This window comes from Lagopus leucura, unplaced genomic scaffold, assembly GCF_019238085.1.
Source record: "Lagopus leucura isolate 7727_CA_CO unplaced genomic scaffold, USGS_WTPT01 Super-Scaffold_100016, whole genome shotgun sequence".
Classification (NCBI taxonomy): Eukaryota; Metazoa; Chordata; class Aves; order Galliformes; family Phasianidae; genus Lagopus; species Lagopus leucura.
The window spans coordinates 12,092,850-12,112,216 of NW_024962270.1; the positions used below are offsets into that span (position 1 = coordinate 12,092,850).

Consider the following 19,367-nt stretch of genomic DNA (forward strand, 5'->3'; position numbering starts at 1 on the left):
CTGTGAGTCACCGGTAACATTCTGATAACTCAGATTTATAGGTTTAATATTTGTCTGTGGCTGTGCAGATTGCTTCATCAGTTTTCTATCCCGTCCTGAGGTACTGTAAAATAGGATCTTTGAGTCTGTTGGTTTTTAATAAATGTGCTGCATTTCAAAGGATATTGAAAACTTTCCCTGCCGTTTGTTACTGAGGCCCGAGCTGTGACGTCCGGCCCCGTTTGCAGGCTGGTTGCACGGCTGGTGCTGCAGAGCCGCGCTGTGAGGATCGGCTGAACGTCATTGTCACCGTGAGCGCACTGATTTCAGCTCATGCAGCCTCTTTGTAAACTTAAGAAAACAAAACTTTTAAAATGTGGCTTCATACACTTTTTAGCCAAGTTGTTTATTATTAAATTCAGTGATCCTTTTCTCTTCCCGTGACCCAAGCCCCGCTCAGGTGGCTGCCGACCAAAGCCAAAGCTCGGGCATCCCGCTGCCTGCTGGGCTCCGTGCGGATTGCGGTGCGCGCACGTCCTGCGCACTGAGAACAGACAGGCTTGCCGGGCTCGCGGCCAGCAGCCCCAGCCCCGCGCCGTCCTCCTCCGGGCTCTTCCCGCGCCCCCCGCCTCCCTCGGTCCCGCCCCGCCCCGCCCCGCTCGGCTCCGGCGGCGGTTCGGGGGTGGCGGCTCCTCCCGGCAGTGCGGTAGAGCGCGGCCGCCATTGCATCGCGGCTCGGCCGGGCCTCCGCCCGCGGCCCGGGAGGACGGGGGGCGGCGCGGCCACCCGCAGGCGGCTCTGAGGCGGACGGAGCGCGGCCGGCCCCGCGCCGAGCGGCGCCCCGGGGCCGGCCTGGCGCTGCCCCCTGCGGGCCGGGCATGGGCGGGCGCTGAGCGGGCGGCATGGAGGCCATCTGGCTCTACCAGTTCCGCCTCATCGTCATCGGCGACTCCACCGTGGGCAAGTCCTGCCTCATCCGCCGCTTCACCGAAGGCCGCTTCGCGCAGATCTCCGATCCCACGGTGGGCGTGGATTTCTTCTCCAGGCTGGTGGAGATCGAGCCGGGCAAGAGGATCAAGCTGCAGATCTGGGACACGGCCGGGCAGGAGCGGTTCCGGTAGGGCTGCGGGCGGCACGAAGGAGGGCCGCCAAGCCGTTTATTTACGCCCTTCGTTTCTGCCGGGCGAAAGCCGGGGCGCGGCCGAGGGATGCGGGGCTCCGGCCGCGTGCGGGGCGGTGCGGGGCGCGGGTCTGCAGCTGCGGATCCCGCCGTTTGCAGGGCAGGGCGGTGCGGGGCTTCGGTTTGGGGTGAGGTTGTGAGAGCGGCCCCGAACCCCGGCTAATCGCGTGGGCGCGCTTCTGTTTTTCGCCCATCTTTGACCCGCTTTCCTCCCGCTCCCTCCGGAAGCGCTTTCCTTTCTCTGCGTCTCCGCACAGCATCGCGGAGCCGCGCTGCCGTAACGCTTCCATTCACACGTCGATGAACGCTGCCCGCTCCCGCCCCTCCGCCTCCCATCCCGACCCCCAGGGCCGCGCTCGGTCCTTGCACACGGACAGGCTTTTTGCCGAGGCCGGGAGCCGCTGCTTTATTCCGCTGGCTGAGAGGAGGCATCGGAGAGCTCGGTTGCGTCAGATTCCGAAACACGGCCGTGTGCGATCCCGCGCCAGTGCCCTGCTGTGAGGAGGGGAAGCTGTTGGACGCCTCTGGTTTCCCATCTTGGAAAATGGAGGGAAGTCTGGGGCCCCCGGGGCTGCTTGCCCTTCTTGCTGGTGCCTGAACCTGCATGTAGACGTGGTGACAGGCGACCTTCAGCACAAGGGCAGCAGCGCTCAGCACCAGCAGTGCGAGGGGCAGGAGGGTCACTGGCATAGGAACACATCCTGCCGCTTGGAAGTGCCCTTGCCTAAGTGCAGACTTAAATTCCCAAAACGAGAAGGTAGAGGGAAGCAAGCAAGCGCAGCAACCTTTATGGTATATGGTCTGCTGTGACGAAAGTCTGTTTTGCATTTGTCCCTATCGAATCCCAGTTAACCCTGCCATGCGTTGTGCCCCATGAAGCTGGCAGCTCCTAGGCTTCCCCTTGGTAAAAGGCAAAACACTGCTGACGTGGGGTAAGCTGAAGTTGTGAGTGCAGGCAAGAAGCGTAGCACTGCATGTACTCTCCAGAACTGTTACACTTGTTTGTCACAGTGCAAGGAATTTCTTAACAAGGAAATTCTTAGGAAAGAACTCCGGTATTTCATGGAGTTCTCAGTTTTGAGCATTTGCAGCTGCTCTGCAGTAAGTTGACAGCTGTCCCATGAGGAGGAAAGCACTGCCATTGCCTTGATACACCATGATGGTATCTGCTGGTCTGCATCTCTGCTGCAGTTTTGCTCTTCCTGACTGTTGTGAGTTCTTTCCCTCTCCATCAATGAGAATCTATTCCTGTGCAGCCAGGGCTTAAACTACAGTTAAGCACGTGCCTCTGTTTTGTCATCTCGGCCTCAAAATGGTGCTCTTTGGGTCAGCGTTGAGGCTGTTTTGGAGTTGTAGAACAGCAGGGTTCTGTTCTTCCTGGATCCAGCAGGTTGTGCCCTTCTCAGGTTGCTCAAATACTCCAGTTTCTTGCCTGAAACACGACATCGTGTAATGCTAACAAAAGCAAAAGCATGTGCAGCCCTCCCTGGATGGAAATGCGTACCAGCACCTACAGAAGAGCTGTTCCCTTCCAGTGAGAGGGAAGGGCTGGGGTGGGTGGTGAGGACCCCAGGTAGAGGCAGGGAGAGGGAGAGGTCTTGCACAGAGGCGGTGCCTTTGTTTAAAACTTGGTCAGAGTGGCTGTGAGTCACAGCACTGCTCTGCTGCGCTGAGGGACGGGAAGGGGTGGGCAGGGGTCCCGTGGGGAGCTGGGCAGCGAGGCGCAGAGTGAAGGCAGCGTCGCGTGCTTCCTGCGGAGCGGTAAGGAGATGTCTGTGGAAAGGCACCCACACCTTCACCTCGTTTTGCCTCAGCGCAGCGCTCTGCTCAGATCCCGTCATGTCTCTCAGAAGTACCTGAGGCACTGCTGATGCTGGCAGGAGCAGCCAGGGCTGGTGTGCTGGCACACAGGAGAAGCAGAAGTGCCTGTGACAGCATGGGGGTGAATTCAGAGTGCCAGTGTCTGTCTGCAGCTGGCCAGAGAGCAAACGGCAGAGCTGATTCCCTGGTTTCCAAATGTGCAGAGCTGTTCTTGTCCCTGGGCCAGATAACTGGAGAGCAAAAGTTAGCCAAGTCAACTCTTTTTTTTTTTTTCCTTCCTTCCTTTTCTTCTTTTTTTTTTTTTTCTTTTTTTTCTTTTTTTTCCCGGTTCTGGCTTTCTTCAGTTGGATTTTCACCTATCATTGCATGACTTTTGATAAAGCAAATCTTGAAAATGCCGCTGAATCATTTTTGGGGGTAGCTCTGCAGGATAAGCACACTGCAGGGCAGAATAGCCTCTATCAACAGACTTGCATGGTGGAGGAAGAGTTGTCCCAAGGTAGAAGTAGTGGTGCTTACATTTTCCCAGAAGAAGAAGTTCAGGTCCCTAAGTTCCTCCAGGGACTGAAATCAATGAGTGCTTCTGGATTTAGAATAATCCGTGACTTTGCAGAAACAGTACAGTTGTACAGCTTCTTGTTTTTTCTATATGTAGTAGCTGTTGGACTGTAGATCTGCTCAGCTTCGTGTTCTCTGTAGATCTTTGTTGGCTGATTCCATGTGCTGCTTCAGGCTGCCTCAGACCGTGGAGAATGCTTTCCATTTCTCAGCCTGAGGGTCTGCAGGACCTTTTTGGGTCTTTTTAGGGGCACAGCTCCACCTTCTGCCTTCTGACCTGTGGCCTCTCTCTTTGCCTTTTATGTATCTGCCAGGAGGTGTTTGGCTCTGGGTAAATCCTTTAAGCTGTTACAATGCTTCTAAACCAGTGGGGCAACCAAACCATGCAGAGTACTGACATGGTGTGGTGGGGGCTAGTTAGGCCAATGGCAGAGAATATGGAAATCTGTGATAGAGAAACCAGAAATGGTGGTGGAGTTATGGCAAATCCATGAGGCAGTTACCCAGGACTGAAGTGTTAAGCCAAGATTAGTTGTCTTTGTGACTGACAAGATGTGCAGAGCACAAGTCAAAGCTGTGAGACGTGACTGAGTGGCATTCTCTGTCCTGTATTCTGCGGGATAGATGGGGTAGCAGAAATGCTGCCTTTTAGAGCAGAGGCTTAGGTACAGAAGTGCCACATTGCAATTAAGAAAAAAGAATCAAAAGAAACAAGCAGGAAAAAAAAGAAGTGAAGCCTGCTCTGCCCTTCTTCCCAAATAGCAGTGACTTACATGTCTGGATCATTTTTTTCCAGGTCCATCACCAGAGCCTACTACAGGAACTCGGTTGGTGGACTCCTCCTCTTTGACATTACAAACCGCAGGTCCTTCCAGAACGTCCACGAGTGGCTAGAAGAGACCAAGGTGCACGTCCAGCCCTACCAGATCGTCTTTGTTTTGGTGGGTCACAAGTGTGACCTTGACACACAGCGGCAAGTCACCAGGCACGAGGCCGAGAAACTGGCTGCTGCATATGGTATGAAGTACATTGAGACCTCTGCTCGGGATGCCATTAACGTGGAGAAGGCCTTCACTGATCTGACTCGAGATATATACGAGCTTGTTAAAAGGGGGGAAATTTCGATCCAGGAGGGATGGGAAGGGGTAAAGAGTGGGTTTGTCCCAAACGTAGTGCACTCTTCAGAAGAAGTGGTGAAATCAGATAGGCGGTGCTTGTGCTGAGCTCTTCTAGTGAGAGAAGTGGTGATGAACTCTACTAACCAAACGTACTTTACTAAGTGAACTCAGTGTGCCAGAAGGGAGAGCAACGCTCCCGTTGTGAACAGCCTCCCACAGTCTTTTGGATACGAGAACAGACCCAGGGAATGAATGTTCTGTTCCATACAACTTTTCAGAACTGGAGGCTACAAACCTAACAGAGTGAGTGAGGGTGCATGTAGATTTTGTAATGAGACAGCAAGCAGAAGTGAGGGACAGCAGAAGGGGGCAGAGCACACAGTTAGATCTGAATGGGCCAGCATGTGCCACAGTGCTGTACGTGTCCTGTTTTAAGCAAATCTGTAGCGCCATGCTGGAGCCATGGCATGGATAGTGCTGTAGTATGAGAAGCAGCAGAGAGAAAGATGACATCTTAGTTTGCATCAGCTGCTTATTAGCAGGAAGGTGTGAAGGCAGCAAGGGTACCATTCCTTCCTAAGGCCAGTGGCATAGGGAAAGTTTACTGATGTGGTATGCATACTTCTGAATTTTTTTCTTACATTCTTGAACCTAGTTCAATAGTAGAGTACTCTGTGGCATTTAAAGAGGAGAACAGTAGTTATTTGATTGGTAATTACAATTCAAATGATTTCCCCTAGTGTTTTTCATGCTGTAAACTGGGATTCTAAGTAGCAATGCCTGCTGCATTAGTAATTATTCAGTACATTTTTAAACTATTTACTGCCTCAATGTGTACCTCAGTGTACCCTCAGTTCAGGGCTTTCCAGAATAACTAAGTGATCAGGAACATAAGGAGAAAAACTTGTGCTCATCTGCTGTATCTTGAGGCTGGAGTATGGCACCCAGGTGGGACACACCAACATTTATTTGCTAACAGCACTGTGCTGATGTTTTGGGTGCCTTGTCAGCTGGGGCCACAAGGAAGAATGGAACGAAGTTGGGCAGGGCAGGGGAAACTTGAAAAGCTTAACTAAGGTGCATCCACGAGGTGAGATTTGCTTTTAAAGAAGTTGAATAGCATGGAAAGCAATGGCTTCCATCACTATCTGCTGTTAAAGTGTCATTTTCTTTCTTGGCATCTGTGGAAGAAGAGAACTAGAACTGAGGAGGAGGAGCACAGAACAGAAGTGTGTGAGCAGGAGGAAAAGGAAAGCCCCAAGACAAGCTCAAGAGTAAAATTTGTTTTCCTCCTTGTTTTAATTTGACTGGAGATGATCCATATCAGGTTGGTCATTGCGGGTGGAAGCAGTTGTTAAAAAGGCTGTATGTGGGTGGCCATTTTCTGGGCATGCTTTGTTTCCTCTAAGTTTCAACCAGCTTTACAATTGCAGCAGGGTAACCTGTAGCAAAGTTCAACCTATTTAAAACAAACAGAAACAACAGTGACCTTTTTACTTGAGTTTGCAAGCTTTACACACCAAACTAATGGGCAGGAGGGAGTAGGTAGAACTACAGGAAGCACCTGGTGTTTGATTTTTAGGCCTCGACGTAGAAAGAAGGTACTTGTTAGAGCTTTTTTTAAGCTACCTCCATCTTGGACAGAGTGAGTCTTGAGTGCTGTTGAATTCAGACTGACTCCCCCAAGCCTCTTCGCATAGTTTGCAGTACTTGTGCTGGTCTGTACGAATAAAAGATTGCTGTGTATAAAAAAAGAACTCACCCTGAAGTTGGATTACATTTTCATTTGAGTACTCTTGGAACAATTTCAGTTCCTGAGCACTGCAGGGGAGGGCACTGGTAGCAAATTAGAGTGAAGGAGGGATGGCACTGGCCTAGCACCTGTTGTAAGCTGCCTGCTGCTGCACAACCCGGCCCCTCTTGGACAGGCTGTACCTACACTGAGAACCCTGTGCTAAGGCCCACTGAGCTCCAGGCAGACTCGGTGCTGGTCAAGCTGAGTAACCTGAAGGTTCAAAAAAGAAATCTCTTAAAAAATCTCTTTCTAGGTAAAGTGAAGCTGGAGAAGATTGATGCAGAGCACCACAGGAGCTGGGCTACCATGGGCTCTCTACCTTCAGCTTCTGCTGACGCCAGTGGGGAGCACAAGGTTTGCTCAGACCGGGACTGCTAGTCCTGTTCTCACAAAGACGAGGGCAAACAGGTATGAAAGGGTCAGCTTTCTTATTCTTTCTTTCTTTCAAGGTCTGGCTATTCACAGGGTGTGGCTCAGGTCGCCTTGCTGGCTAGCAGCTGTCCTAAGGGCAGAGCTTGAGTGCTCCATTAAAGGCAGGTGAAACTTTAGAAAAGATCAGAGTTCTAGCAAGAGTAAAACCCCTGAGCCTCTGTGCAGGAAAAGCTCAGTTTTCACAAGACAGCTGCTGGTTTATTTGATGGCTTTGGACATTCGCTTCTCTCTCTCTCTGTCTTTCTGCTCCCAGAGGGAAATTGCAGGAAACGTAAATAAGCACGTATATTCAGGCCTTCAGAGTAAGTACCTGATTTACAAATACGTGTCATAATTCTGAGGAGAAACAGTACAGAAGAAAATGTATGCAGTCTTAACTACTTAGAGGTAATAAATGGTTATATTAAATGATAGATAAATAGTTATATACATCTTTTTCTAACTCCTTGCATTTTTTAGGCAGCTTATTAAAATATAGGAAATGTAGATTCCTCTGTACAAAATTTGGAATGTTTTTTCTAAGATGAAGAACTTATAGGATATGCTAAGCATTCTTTTCTAACAACTGGTTTTAACGCTTTGACTTCTGGTGCAAGAGGGATTTAGAGAAATCAAAGGTCATAACCTTCCACAGGATAAAGGTCAGGAGCTCTTTTACTCTAGGTCAAAAAGAGAAACAAGAAAAGCTAACTTAAAACAATCTGCATGTTAGATTCAAATTGCTCTGAACCTCCAGAATAAAAAACATACTATACACTTTCCTCGCTTTCTGTTATGCACTGTAATGAAATGTGAAAATAATGCTGTATTTAGCTGTCTGTATGTGACTGGAAATATGCTTGTACTTAGCAAAATGGTTACCATGTGATACTGTGAAATTTAAAACTTGTAAAGAGACTGTTGGTTTTTTTCCTTCTCCCCTCCCTGTTCCTTATCAGTAAGCTATCTCATACCTGTACCGCTTCTGTACAGCAGCCCTAACTGGAAATGTGGTACGGACCAGCTCAACAATAAACAGGATCTTTGCAATGGCACCTGCTGTACATCTTTCTGTAACAGCCATCGGGTCACATCTGCAAAACCAGCAGGCTGGGTGCTGAGAAAAGCAGTGCAGCTGCAGAAATATCAGCCTGCTCCTTGCAGTCAGCCAGAGGAGCCATAGCCACTCCTGGAGCCTGGCAGGTGGCATTTGGCACACTGCAGAAACTGCTCTAGCTCCTGTGTAAGACCTTTCTGTTCTTAATCCAAGCAACAAAAATGTGTCAGTAAACAACAGGGCAATACTGGATGAAGATCAGTCATACGGAAGCCAGAGTTGTCTATGAAGTTTTTAGCTTTGTGCTAAGCAAACAACAAAACCCTCTATTGAAAACCAAGGGTTGTGTGTTATTCCAAGGCCAGCTCTCGCCCTACCAACCTGATACATTTTGATCCTGCTGAGTGCTTGCAGTCCTAATGCTGCCTCCCCCCTCACACTAACGCCCAGCATTAGGTCATTGGAAGCTGCGCCCAGTAGGGTTTTTTGATAGTGCATAAATGCTTAACTCATCATTTCATTGTGCACAACAAAGAGAAGCAATTGCTGCCTTAGGACCAGCTAGAAAAGCAGTGGTGTGAGGGAAGTGCTTTAGCCTGCTGGGATCTCATTAATCCATACAGAAGATAAAATTGCAAGAGAAATCAGGACATTCGCAGCTGCCTTTCTTGTCATTCCTGATGCTCTCAAAAAGGGAGAGAAGCACAGCTTCAACCAAGCATAGCAAGGGGTAGAGATACATGCTAGTCAGATAATGCATTGGTTTAAAATTCTCTCCTAGCCAAAGACACTAGAAAAAAATCAGCACCTCCCTGCAAATAAAGGTGTGAATGAGCCCAGCCCAGGTCTGTATTGTGAGCACAGCTAAGGACTTACCTCTTTTATTCCCATCCCTACAGCTCTTGCTGATTTTCAGCCACAGTGTTGTCAAATCAATTGCTTCTGTTCCCAAACTCAGGTGTGGTGACTCACAGCCTCATTTCACTCACACCAGTATCCAGCTTTCCACAGCTTCAACTTCTCGCTCCCCTGCCCCCAGTGACAAGATGGAAACATAGAACATCATACCTCAAATTCATGACTCCTACAAAGAAAGATGCACAAAAAGTGGTGTTTGCCACAACTGTTTAGTTTTACTATTTTAATATAATGAAATAAAAGTACAAAAACTTTACAGGTATGTTGTTTCTTACATGAAGTTCCAACAGTGAACATTTGCGTTTATTTTGCAGCAAAACCTGTACTCTTAAATGTGCATATTAGCCACTGACATCAGCACTGAGCATTTCATTTTAGACAGAAACTGCAGAGGTAAAAGGCAACAATCTCGCAAGGCTTCGTAAGAACCAAAGAAATATTCCAGCTGTTAACACCAGAAGCCAGACTGCAGTCAACCATCCTCATCTAATACAGGTTTCACCAGCTGGGAGGCTGAGTGTGAAGACATTTGAACGACATCTTGTCTAAGGGATTGCAAGTAGGGTTTTTTTTCATTTACAGGCTGCCAGCATTTTGGTGTCCTTGTTCAATACGTTTGCAAAAGTAAGCCATGTGTGCACGTGTGTGGAAGAAGAACAGGGTGAGAGCACCTGCAGGCTTGACACAACTTGTGCTGTTTACTCCATTTAGCATTCTTTTCTGAAGACAAGTCACAAAGTGTTGCATGTAAAGTGCTGAGAGTTCGGCAACAGGCAGTCAACTAACAGAATCATTAAAATCAAGTTTATCCAAAGTGGAATGCTTGTATATTGGTGCTGCCAAAGAAGTAACTGACTGAGACAAAATCCAGGGCTTCGCTGTTTGTCCTTTTTCCTAGGACATGACAGCTGTGTGTCTTCCCAGCCCACGCTGACTTTACCTTCATCAGCTGCACACAGAAATGAAAAGTAAACCCTGCATGGCCTCAACCTGCCATCATGCTGTCAGTTTCATACATGCACCCTCACTTTTCAGACAAACATTCAGACAGAAATTTACTTATAGCAGACTGGTCTGATCCAAATATTACGTCCTTTGCTGGACTGCGTGGTATCTTCTCAAACAATCTATACTTTCATGAAGCATGCATGAAACCAAATTTTGAGTTCACAAATAAATAAAATGCCGCTCACCATTAGTTTTTATATATTTTACCATTTACTGCACTGCTTAAAGTAACTCAGTCCCTTAAGAATGAATTTCAGGGGTATTTAAATAAAAAATATTTTGAAATTGAAACCACATTTAAAACTGGCAAAACTATGCTTTGTTTTTCGAAGGGTCTTCCTTGTTTCTTCTCTTTACGTCCCAATTATAAACTCTAGCCATATCTGAGGGTGTGAAATTAAGGAAACAGAAGTGTTCAGTGGAAAGAGAAAAGGGGAAAAGCTGGATATCCCGTTGATCATACATACTTCATTTAACTTGCAGCAGACTACAGAAACCTTTTAATGAAAGAGTTGATGTGCTGCAAAGCCTTAACTTACAGGCGTATCAGTAACTAAGAAAGAAGGAAGAGTTGTTTCACTTTGAAACACGAGCAGGTACCTGTACATCACCTTCCACATCACTCCTGCATATTAAAAGGATACTGACTTCTGTAGTGGTGAACTGATCCCTAAGAAAATCCAGGTCTTCCTCTAGAGAATCAAGGTTTCTCGTGGCTGTTGACAGGTTCTTCTCTAGCAGAGCCTGAGCTTCATCAATATCATATTCAAGCATCACGTTGGCCTGCACAACAAAAAGATTCATACAAGCTTTTACACTTGCACTGTAAGGAATAAGACTGTTTATGGCTCATCACATTAACACTGATGAGCCTAGGCAAGGTTTGGGGCAAGCAATGTCAGAAGCCACTTGAGGCTCCACCACTTCAGTAACAGAGTAATAAATCCCCCCCAGTGACTTGGAAAGAAGTTTTCCTCCTCTTCCTGAGCAATAGGGGACTTCTGTGTATTGCATTCAATCTTTTATGCGCCAGTATCTCATTTCCACCACATCTGAAAAGCAAGACACTCCTCATTCCTTCACAGCATCTCCAGTGTCACACAGCTCTACAAACAATTCTTGCTGCATTCAAGATTCACCTCAGGATCTGTGCAGAATACAAACAGCTGGTGGCACTGCTTACTAACAAAAAGTATTACAAGATACAACGTGTATGAAAGTCCAATCTGGCATCAGGGTGGTTTTTAATCAGTACATTTCAGCAAGGAAGCCACCATGTAAAAAAGAATAGAACCAAATGAAGATGCACCCATGTAGCTTTGTTCCATCCAAGAATTGTGTACTGAGCAGAGCCACATAAATCTTAATCAGACAGGACTGCAGGGAACACTATGCAAGAACTATATATGCAGTGCTTTCCTCTCTTTTTGTTGTTTTTAAATAACTGCAAGATGGTTTCTGCAACAGTACTGATATGCACAGCTCAGCACAGAGACTGTAAGCAGCATGATGGATGAAGAGCTAAAGGCCCAAGAAACCCTAAGTACAACTAACAAATCGTTTGTAGTGCTTCACGATAGCTTTTCTGTATGAACCAAGATGAACTTCCTTTGACAATCTGTGATAGAAGAAACCTGGTAGACCTGGTTGACCTGGAAGTCAATGGTTGTGAATCCTGAAGGAAGTAACCTGAAAGCAAAATGAAGCAGACAGAAATCTTCTGTTTTTACAACAGAAAAGACTTTGGTGAAGCTGTGAGGAACTGCCAGACCAGCCAGGATGCAACGCATACCAACAGCGCTGCTGCTCTAAGCGGGCTGTTGTGTTTGGCAGCCAGCGTGTGAGAACACCAGGGATTTACAAGTCTCAAAATAAACATTAGCAGGTTATCTCTACAGATAACGGGGCCTCTGCTCCTGAATATCCCAGCTTTATATTGCTTTGGTACTTAGAAATGTGACTCAAGCTCTGATCCCACCAATCTAGCACAAATTCCACTCTAAAAGCTGGCAGGTACCTCTGAGGAACCCAAATCCCACCCTTCCCGAGAAAGCTTGCATGGAAGCAAGCTAAATACAAATAACAAGGAGAAGACTGGAAGTTAGTTCTCAAGCTAAGTTGTTTTGTTGGGCATATTCATTCCAATGCCAAGCAAGGTTGCCTGGTAATGTGAAGCACAATGTGACAGGGAAACATTCACAAATACACTTTTTTGATAAAACAGTTCAGCAAGATTACAGTTCTCTGCCATTTTACTATGTTCAGGCACTAAGGAAAATTAAAAACAAAACCATGAAAACTCCACGAGCATGTTGGAATATTGCTATGTTTGCTGCACTGAAATGACACGGCTCTCCCTGCACACATGGAGCATTACACTTGTCCTAACCAGGACAGCTGAGCCAGCAGTGAACACCATCTGCTGGAAGATACAGTCACACAGACCATCTCAGAAAAGGTTCCATGTTACTCACCCCCAGCCACAAACAAACTTTGTCTGTAGGAGGAACTGATGCTTTGCAGTAGAGATTATCTGCCAATAAAAATCGGGTTTCCATTGGATTTGTGGATTCCTTAAGAGAAATGATAAAGCTTAACATTGGCATTTCACTGGAAACTCACAGAAGAGACAAAGTTTACAGTAAGGAGTGCACTTTTCTGCTTTATTGCCATTGATACAGTATTAGCTTGGGTGAAACTGCATGTATGTTTACTTCAACACTGAAGTGCCAAGACAAAGGCATTCTTTAAAGTATTTAAAAGCAATGTGGAAATCTCTATAAGGACTAAAATCCAAGCTTAGCTGCAATCTACACGCTACCGAAGGGAAGCTTGCATTACAAACGTTACTGGTTTTGAACAAGCTTTCAGAAAGTGCTACATACCTTTAAAACAATTCTGTTATTTATAAAGGCATATTAAGTGTGCTCTCCAAAACATTTCTTGCAATGTGTTCTGTTAGGGTGGAAAGGCAGTTAGCTTTTCTCATACTCGTTAGATATTCAAAATAGTTTACCTTTTTCTTCTGCATGTGTTTTAAAATTTCTAATGTCTGTTTAATTTCGGGAATCTGACCTTTTAGCCTGTGAATTAACAACAGTCATCATTTATTATTTTACAGAGACACAAAGTTTCCTAAACAAGTGACGAGCTCTATTACACAATTCAACCTCTTTTAAAACTTGATGCCCTGAACAAACAGCTTTCTGAGCTTACAAATGCACGTTTAAAAGATGGAGGCAGGTACAGGCACCTCGTGCACGGCTTCCCCAGCCCCTCAGCACGGGCTCAGCAGTCCCACAGCGAGCAGAGCACGCAGCTTTCCAGCTGTGACACACACTGACAACAAGGTGCACCTGCTGGGCATGTTTTGGTGAATTTCTGGTCCCCACGGGGCAGAGGGAAACATCTGCAAAAACGCAGATAAAGACCATAGCACTCAAAACAAGTGCAGGGCTTTTGGCCTTAGAGGCTCCTGACCAGATCAGCAGTACTGTCATTTCTTGTTGGGCATGATTCTCAGGAAGAAAAGGAAAGCTGTTTCTTTGTCCTGAAAGTACTGCCAATATCAGCTCTCCTAAAACCAACTTTGTACTTCTTGGGATATTGAAATTAACACAACTTTAATTAAAAAAAAAATTGAACCGTGCCAAACATTTCCCAGTTCTGCACAAACATAACTTACCTTCGTTTCTTCTGAGCAAGATTAAGTTCCAAAAACTTGTACTTCTGGTACTGCTCATCCAACTTCTTCAGAACTACATCTGCTGTCTCGTTTCCGGGCTGTTTCATAAAAGAATCCACGTCTTCCTTGAAGGGGAGAAAAAACCCTCAGCGTTACAAGAGCTTTACAGAAATCCTCAGTATCGTCAAGCAGAGAGCTGCATCAAAGGCGAAAGGAGTATTTCACAGCTGTATTTACTGGTGCCTTCTTAGCAGCAGCATCAGCCCTGCCGATGCTGAATGACATCCAACAGGAGCAGCCCTCAGACCAGGGCTAACTTTCAGTTCCCCATGTGCAAAGTGGGGATGGCGCTCCTCTGGTTTCTCAGATTAGAGCTGCCTAGGATAAGAGTGACAAAGCAAAAGGGTCAGCCTGAGCCTGAGCCAGGCTATGTGATGGCAGAGAGAGGCCAAGGGGAGAAAGCTGTGCTAACAGCTCAGTGCAGCTTTGTGCTAGTAACATGTCTTTGGAGGAGCCTCCTGCAGGCAGCAGAGCCACGGGAAGCCCTGCAGGACAAAACAAGCCAGGCCCAGGGAGCAGCACCTCGGATGGCAGCTGGAGCAGCAGGACGCTGACCTCTGCCAGCCCCAGAAAGCAGCTCAGCTGCCTCAACCCGCACTGCAGCCTCCTGAAAGGTGTGTGGGCCGAGGGATGGGCCGCAGCTTCTGACCCGACAGCAGCTACCTGTGTGCAATGGCCTGAGGAGCACCTGCAGTTACTGCGCCAGCAGCACAGCAAGAGACACAGCTGCCTCCTAGAACCATAGAATTGCTCAGGTTGGAAAAGACCTTCAAGATCATCGAGTCCAACCACATCCTAACCATGCTTTCCTAACTCCAACAACCCACTGCTAAATCATGTCCCGGAGCACCACATCCAAACAGTTTTTAAACACATCCACGGATGGTGACTCAACCACCTCCCTGGGGAGCCTATTCCAGTATTTAATGACCTACAAAGAAGTTTTTCCTGATATCCAACCTAAACCTCTCCTGGCACAACTTGAGGCCGTTTCCCCTCGTCCTGTCACTTGTCACCAGTGAGAAGAGACCAACCCCACTCTCACTGCAATCACCTTTCAGGTATAGGAAGCGAGCTAGATGGTCTTCCCACAGCCTCCTCTTCCCCAGACCAAAAACATCCCCAGTTCCTTCAGTGTCTTCTCACAGAACACATCCTCCAGACCCTTCACCAGCCTTGTTGCCCTTCTCTGGACCTGCTCCAGCACCTCCATTCCTTTCTGTACTGAGGTGCCCAAAAAACTGAACACAGCACTGGAGGTGAGGCCTCACCAGTGCCGAGTGCAGGGCAGGATGACTTCCCTGGTGCTGCTCACCACAGCATTCCTGATCCAAGCCAGGATGCCATCGGCCTTCTTGGCCACCTGGGCACACTGCTGGCTCATCTTCAGCCCACTGCCCATCAGCACACCAAGGTCCCTTTCCATCAGGCAGCTTCCAGCCATTCCTCCCCAATCCTGTAGGGTTGCCTGGCGTTTGTTGTGATCAAAATGCAGGATGTGACACTTGGCCCTACTGAAACTCATACAGTTTATCTCGGCCCATCAATGCAGTCTATCCAGGTCCCTCTGCAGTGCCTTTCTACCCTCTGGCAGATCAACACTTCCTCCAAACTTGTCATCTGCAAACTTATTGAGAGTGCACTCAATCCTCTTATCAAGATCATTAATAAAGATGTTGAATAAGAGTGGCCCCAGTACTGAGCCCTGGGGGATGCTGCTTGTGACCGGTTGCCAACTGGATTTAACTCTATTGACCACAACTCTTTGGGCCCAGCCATGCAGCCAGTGTTGCAGCCAGCAGAGCAATGCCCATCCAAACCGTGGGCAGCCAGCTTCTTCACCAAGGTGTTGTGAAGGACAGTGTCAAAGGCTTTAATGAAGTCCAGGTAGACCACACAACAGCCTTACCTTCATCCACTGAGTGGGTCACCTTGTCGTAAAATGAAGTCAGGTTTGTCAAACAGGATCTACCATTCATGAACCCATGCTGACTGGGCCAGATCCCCTGGTTGACTTTTAATTGATCCATGATGGCTCCTGAGACTGTCCATTCCATAACCTTCCCTGGCACCGAGGTGAGACTGATAGGTCTGTAGCTACCAGGATCATCTTTCTGCCTCTTTCTGAGGACGGGCATCACATCTGCCAGTCTCCAGTCCATGAGGACATCCCCAGTTAGCCAGGACTGTTGAAGGATGGTGGAGAGTGGTTTGGCAACCACATCCACCAACTCCCTCAGCACTCTGGGGTGCAATCCACCTCATGGACTTGTGAGTGCCCAGTTTTCAGAGCAGGTCCAAAACCATCTCATCATGGATTGTGCAGGGCTTATTCTGTTTCCCACCCCTATCTTCCAGAGCAAGGGGCTGTGTGCCCAGGGAGCAACTAGTCTTACTATTAAAGACTGAGGCAAAGAAGGCATTAAGTACCTCAGCCTTATCCTGGCCCTTGCTCACTGTTTGCCTCTGCATCCAACAAAGAATGGAGATTCTCCCTAGCCCTCCTCTTACTGCCGATATATTAATAGAAATATTTATTGTTGTCTTTCACCTTAGTGACCAAGTTCAGTTCTTGCCGGGCTTTGGCCTTTCTAATTTTCTCCCTGCACAGTGCTCCTGACAGAGCCTGCAGCAAAGTGCAGGCTGAAAAGACAAAGACAAGACCGAGCATTGTGAAAACCAGACTGGAGATGCTCTGACACAAAACTCCCTCTTGTGGAAGCAGTTCTGCTTGTGTAGATCACTAGGGAACAAAAAGCAGCCCTGAGTGTGTTGTTCAACTCCAGGGAAAGCCAGGTTAGCTACGTGCCACGCGGTGTTTGGGGAGCCATGAAAGACCACAGAGCAGCTTGGCCTTTATCCATGCCTATGAAGCGGTGTGTGCCAAAAAGGCACTGAAAAATTCCCTCCAAACCGAGGTGATTCATGAAACATTCTTCAAAAGTAACGCTGCCCAGGCAGCATAGGAGGAGGGGGAACAAGTGAGTCACACTTTAGAGCAGGTCTTTACTGCAACAGCACAGTTCTGTCACTGAAGCCTATTTTCCGAAGAAAAAAACCCCAAACAAATCATTAATAAAACCCATACCCTCATAACTATTTTGCCACTTTGAGCAAAAAGACAGCACTAAATGCTTCTTAACGCGTGCTTCCTTTGGATAAAGTTGAATGTCCCCTAATGTGTATGTGCTCAAACATCGCCACTGCAGAGACCATTCCGGATCTGATGTGAGCATCTCTCAGAGACAAGGACTGGGATGCCAGTTCATAAGGCTGCAAAGAGGCACGGAGTGAAGGCACAGCCCGGGCTGCAAAGCACCCAAGAAACTGTAGACGCGTGAAGCACACAGTATCACAGAATGGCGCCGGGTGGAAGGGACCTCTGGACATCATCCAGTCCAAACCCCGCTACAGCAGGTTCCCTAGGGCAGGACGCACGGCAAGGAGGCCAAGAGGGTTGGGACACGGGCAGAGAAAGGCAGCGCGCAGCCCGTCGGGCAGCCTGCTCCAGCAGCGGCTCTGCCGCCCTCCAGGAAGGGAGCCGTGCAGCCCGACAGACGGCGGAGGAGCCGCACGCACCGACACGCGCGTGGCGCCCCGGTCCTCCGACAGCTCGGCTCGGGGGCAAAAGCTGGCGAGACGAGACGAGCACAGCGCTTCTGGCCGGAGCGCGAAAGCACCCCGACCGCCACTTCGAGAAAGGGCGAAGGAGGCAGCGCCCCGAGCGGCGGCTCCGGGCACGAGGCCGCGGCCCCGCACGGCACAGCGCTCGGGGTACCGAGCCGAGCAGCCCCCTTCAGACAGCGCTCGCGACCGCCGCCCGCCCGCGCTCCGCTCGGGGCCGCGCGGCTCAACCCGCCGTGCCGAGGAGGCGCAGCGCCCGCCGTCACGGAGCGGCCACCCGGCCGGGCGGCGCGGAGACCCGCATCCCACAGGGCGGGCCCGGGGCCGAGCCGCGCCGCCCCCCGCGCTCCCCGGGGCGAGGGGACCGCCTCGCGGAGCCGAGCCCCGCCGTCGCCCGCGCCTCCGCCGCTCACCACGAAGACGGCCTCGGGGATGCCGAGCGGCCCCCGCTTGCCGCCCGCCGCCGCCTCGCCGCAGCCCGGCCCGCTGCCGCTGGCCGCCGCCATCTTGGAGTACCGACGCCGCGCGCGCACGCGGCCCGCGACGAGACGCTGCAGGCGAGCGTCAGCGCGTCAGCGCCGCCCTCGGAGCGACGGGAGGCGGGGCGCGGCGCCGGGCGGCCGCCGGCCGAGAGCGTCGCCTGCTGGAGGAACGCTGCCAGCCAAGAGTGCGGGAGGAGCCGAGCAGCGGCGGCGTTTCCGGCAGCGGCGGGCGCTCTGCGATTCGAGGGGCTCCGCCTGGCGGAGTGCGGGGCTGGACGCCGCTCACTGGTCGGCGTGCGATTTCCAAGAATAAAAACCGCCAGCCGCCACCTCGTGTGGAGCTGTGCCGAACTGCGCCCCGCCGTGCCCGCACCCTGCCCAGGGCCGCCGTTTGCCCGGACCCCGCCCAGCCCCGAGGCCCGGGCTGCGCCTCACCCCGCGGGCAGACAGCAGAGGCCCAGGGCAGACCCTCAAGTACCAGAAAGGAGAGGAGATGCATACTGGCTTGACATGCATTTGCCATTTTATTGTTCAGCATTCTTCGGTCATCGTCTTTTCCTGGCCTGCTTTCCTGGAAGCAGAGTCCTGATGGAGCACCTGAACAGCCCTTTCATCATTGCATCCCATGTGAGGTCTTCCGCTTCCCCAAAGCAGCAGCCGCTTCTGTAGCTTCTCAGGCAGTGCCTGGAGGCCACAGAGAGCACTGGGCCCTTCGCTGTCCTCCAGCTGTCCAGAGCAGCTCTGCAGGGGATGCCAGTCCCAGTCCAACCCTCTTTTTCAGGGTTCACTCTGAGGCCGCATGGAGCTTGCTTGTAGCTGCCTGCTGCACTCCTGTTGTCCTGGCTCAGGACACCAGTGCCAGTCTTTCCCTTCTCCTCTGAGCTTGAGAAAGAGGGGAGAGATCTTGGGAAAGAACGAGGGATGAGAAGGGAGGGATGAGAAGGAAACGGTGAGAGGGAACAGCAGCATGGGCTCTCAGGTGGATAGTGACTCCTCTACACCCAGATGAAAAGCGAGAGCCCCTGGAGCACTGTTCCTAGAGCCCACGACTTCCACAGGCAAGCATGGTCTTACAGCACCTGCACAGTCCCACTGGGGGCTGATCCACCTCATCAGTTCCTCCTCCGGAGGTAGGCCCACCTCTATAGGCTCGATGTTGCTCTCCACACAGTCGACCTCCATGGGTTCAGGCTCTGGCAATGCCTCTTCAGGGGAAAAGGAATCACTCTCCTCCACCACAGTGCTCACCCCATACAGGGAGGAAAGTCACAAGCTGCTCCTTCTGACAGCAGAAGACTGGCCGGAAAGGCACAGGTCTCACTGTGCAGAGGTTCTGGGCTGTGGGTCCCCATATTGACAGGGGTCCAGGAGGGAGGAGGCTCGTGAAATCCCCTAGCTGCGGCATGGTGACCCTAAGAATGTCCCATGATGACCAAAACAGACCATTGGGAGGGTGGAGGCCATAGGCCCAAGGTTCCCCTGGTACCACTACTGGAGTTCTGCAGCCCTGGTTCAAACCAGTTCTCTGTAATGTTTTCATACATGACTCCAATAAGGATACAAACATTCTATCAAAAAGCAGCGTGCTCACACGATGCTGAGCTGGGACAAGCATTGACTCCCTGGGATGGGGCAGCCCTGGCTCTATGTACGGGTCAGGGGAAAAGGGGC

The 19,367-nt window shown here is 49.8% G+C and overlaps 2 protein-coding genes across 8 annotated transcripts; one reads left to right on the forward strand and one right to left on the reverse strand.

Annotated features, from left to right (window-relative positions):
- The first annotated feature begins 838 nt into the window (after positions 1 to 838).
- On the forward strand, positions 839 to 9,093 carry RAB39B (RAB39B, member RAS oncogene family). 7 transcript variants are annotated; one of them, XR_006180004.1, is made up of 5 exons: positions 839 to 1,096; positions 4,335 to 4,555; positions 6,705 to 6,859; positions 8,701 to 8,764; positions 8,878 to 9,093. XR_006180004.1 is itself a non-coding variant. In XM_042876391.1 (4 exons), the coding sequence occupies exons 1-3, from the start codon at positions 882 to 884 to the stop codon at positions 6,827 to 6,829; spliced, it is 561 nt and encodes a 186-aa protein (XP_042732325.1). In that variant the 5' UTR covers positions 839 to 881; the 3' UTR covers positions 6,830 to 6,859; positions 8,878 to 9,093. The 7 variants fall into 7 exon arrangements, 5 of the variants coding, with proteins under 5 accessions (XP_042732325.1, XP_042732324.1, XP_042732322.1 ...); XR_006180005.1 differs by lacking the exons at positions 8,701 to 8,764; positions 8,878 to 9,093 and adding an exon at positions 5,847 to 5,983 and having other exon boundaries at positions 6,705 to 6,790; XM_042876391.1 differs by lacking the exon at positions 8,701 to 8,764.
- On the reverse strand, positions 9,031 to 17,720 carry VBP1 (VHL binding protein 1). Its single transcript, XM_042876393.1, has 6 exons — positions 17,628 to 17,720; positions 13,531 to 13,655; positions 12,862 to 12,928; positions 12,320 to 12,418; positions 10,490 to 10,628; positions 9,031 to 10,228 (listed from the first exon to the last, which is right to left on the reverse strand). The coding sequence occupies exons 1-6, from the start codon at positions 17,718 to 17,720 to the stop codon at positions 10,158 to 10,160; spliced, it is 594 nt and encodes a 197-aa protein (XP_042732327.1). The 3' UTR covers positions 9,031 to 10,157.
- Positions 17,721 to 19,367: the final 1,647 nt, after the last annotated feature.

Excerpts from the sequence above, each read along its gene's own strand:
- VBP1 (XM_042876393.1), bottom strand. The coding sequence starts at position 17,720 with ATGGCGGCGGCCAGCGGCAGCGGGCCGGGCTGCGGCGAGGCGGCGGCG. Across the intron at positions 12,929-13,530 it reads CTTGCTCAGAAGAAACGAAG|GCTAAAAGGTCAGATTCCCG; the intron begins GTAAGTTATGTT and ends GTTAATTCACAG. Across the intron at positions 12,419-12,861 it reads AACACATGCAGAAGAAAAAG|GAATCCACAAATCCAATGGA; the intron begins GTAAACTATTTT and ends ATTTCTCTTAAG.
- RAB39B (XM_042876387.1), top strand. The coding sequence starts at position 882 with ATGGAGGCCATCTGGCTCTACCAGTTCCGCCTCATCGTCATCGGCGAC. Across the intron at positions 1,097-4,334 it reads GCCGGGCAGGAGCGGTTCCG|GTCCATCACCAGAGCCTACT; the intron begins GTAGGGCTGCGG and ends ATTTTTTTCCAG.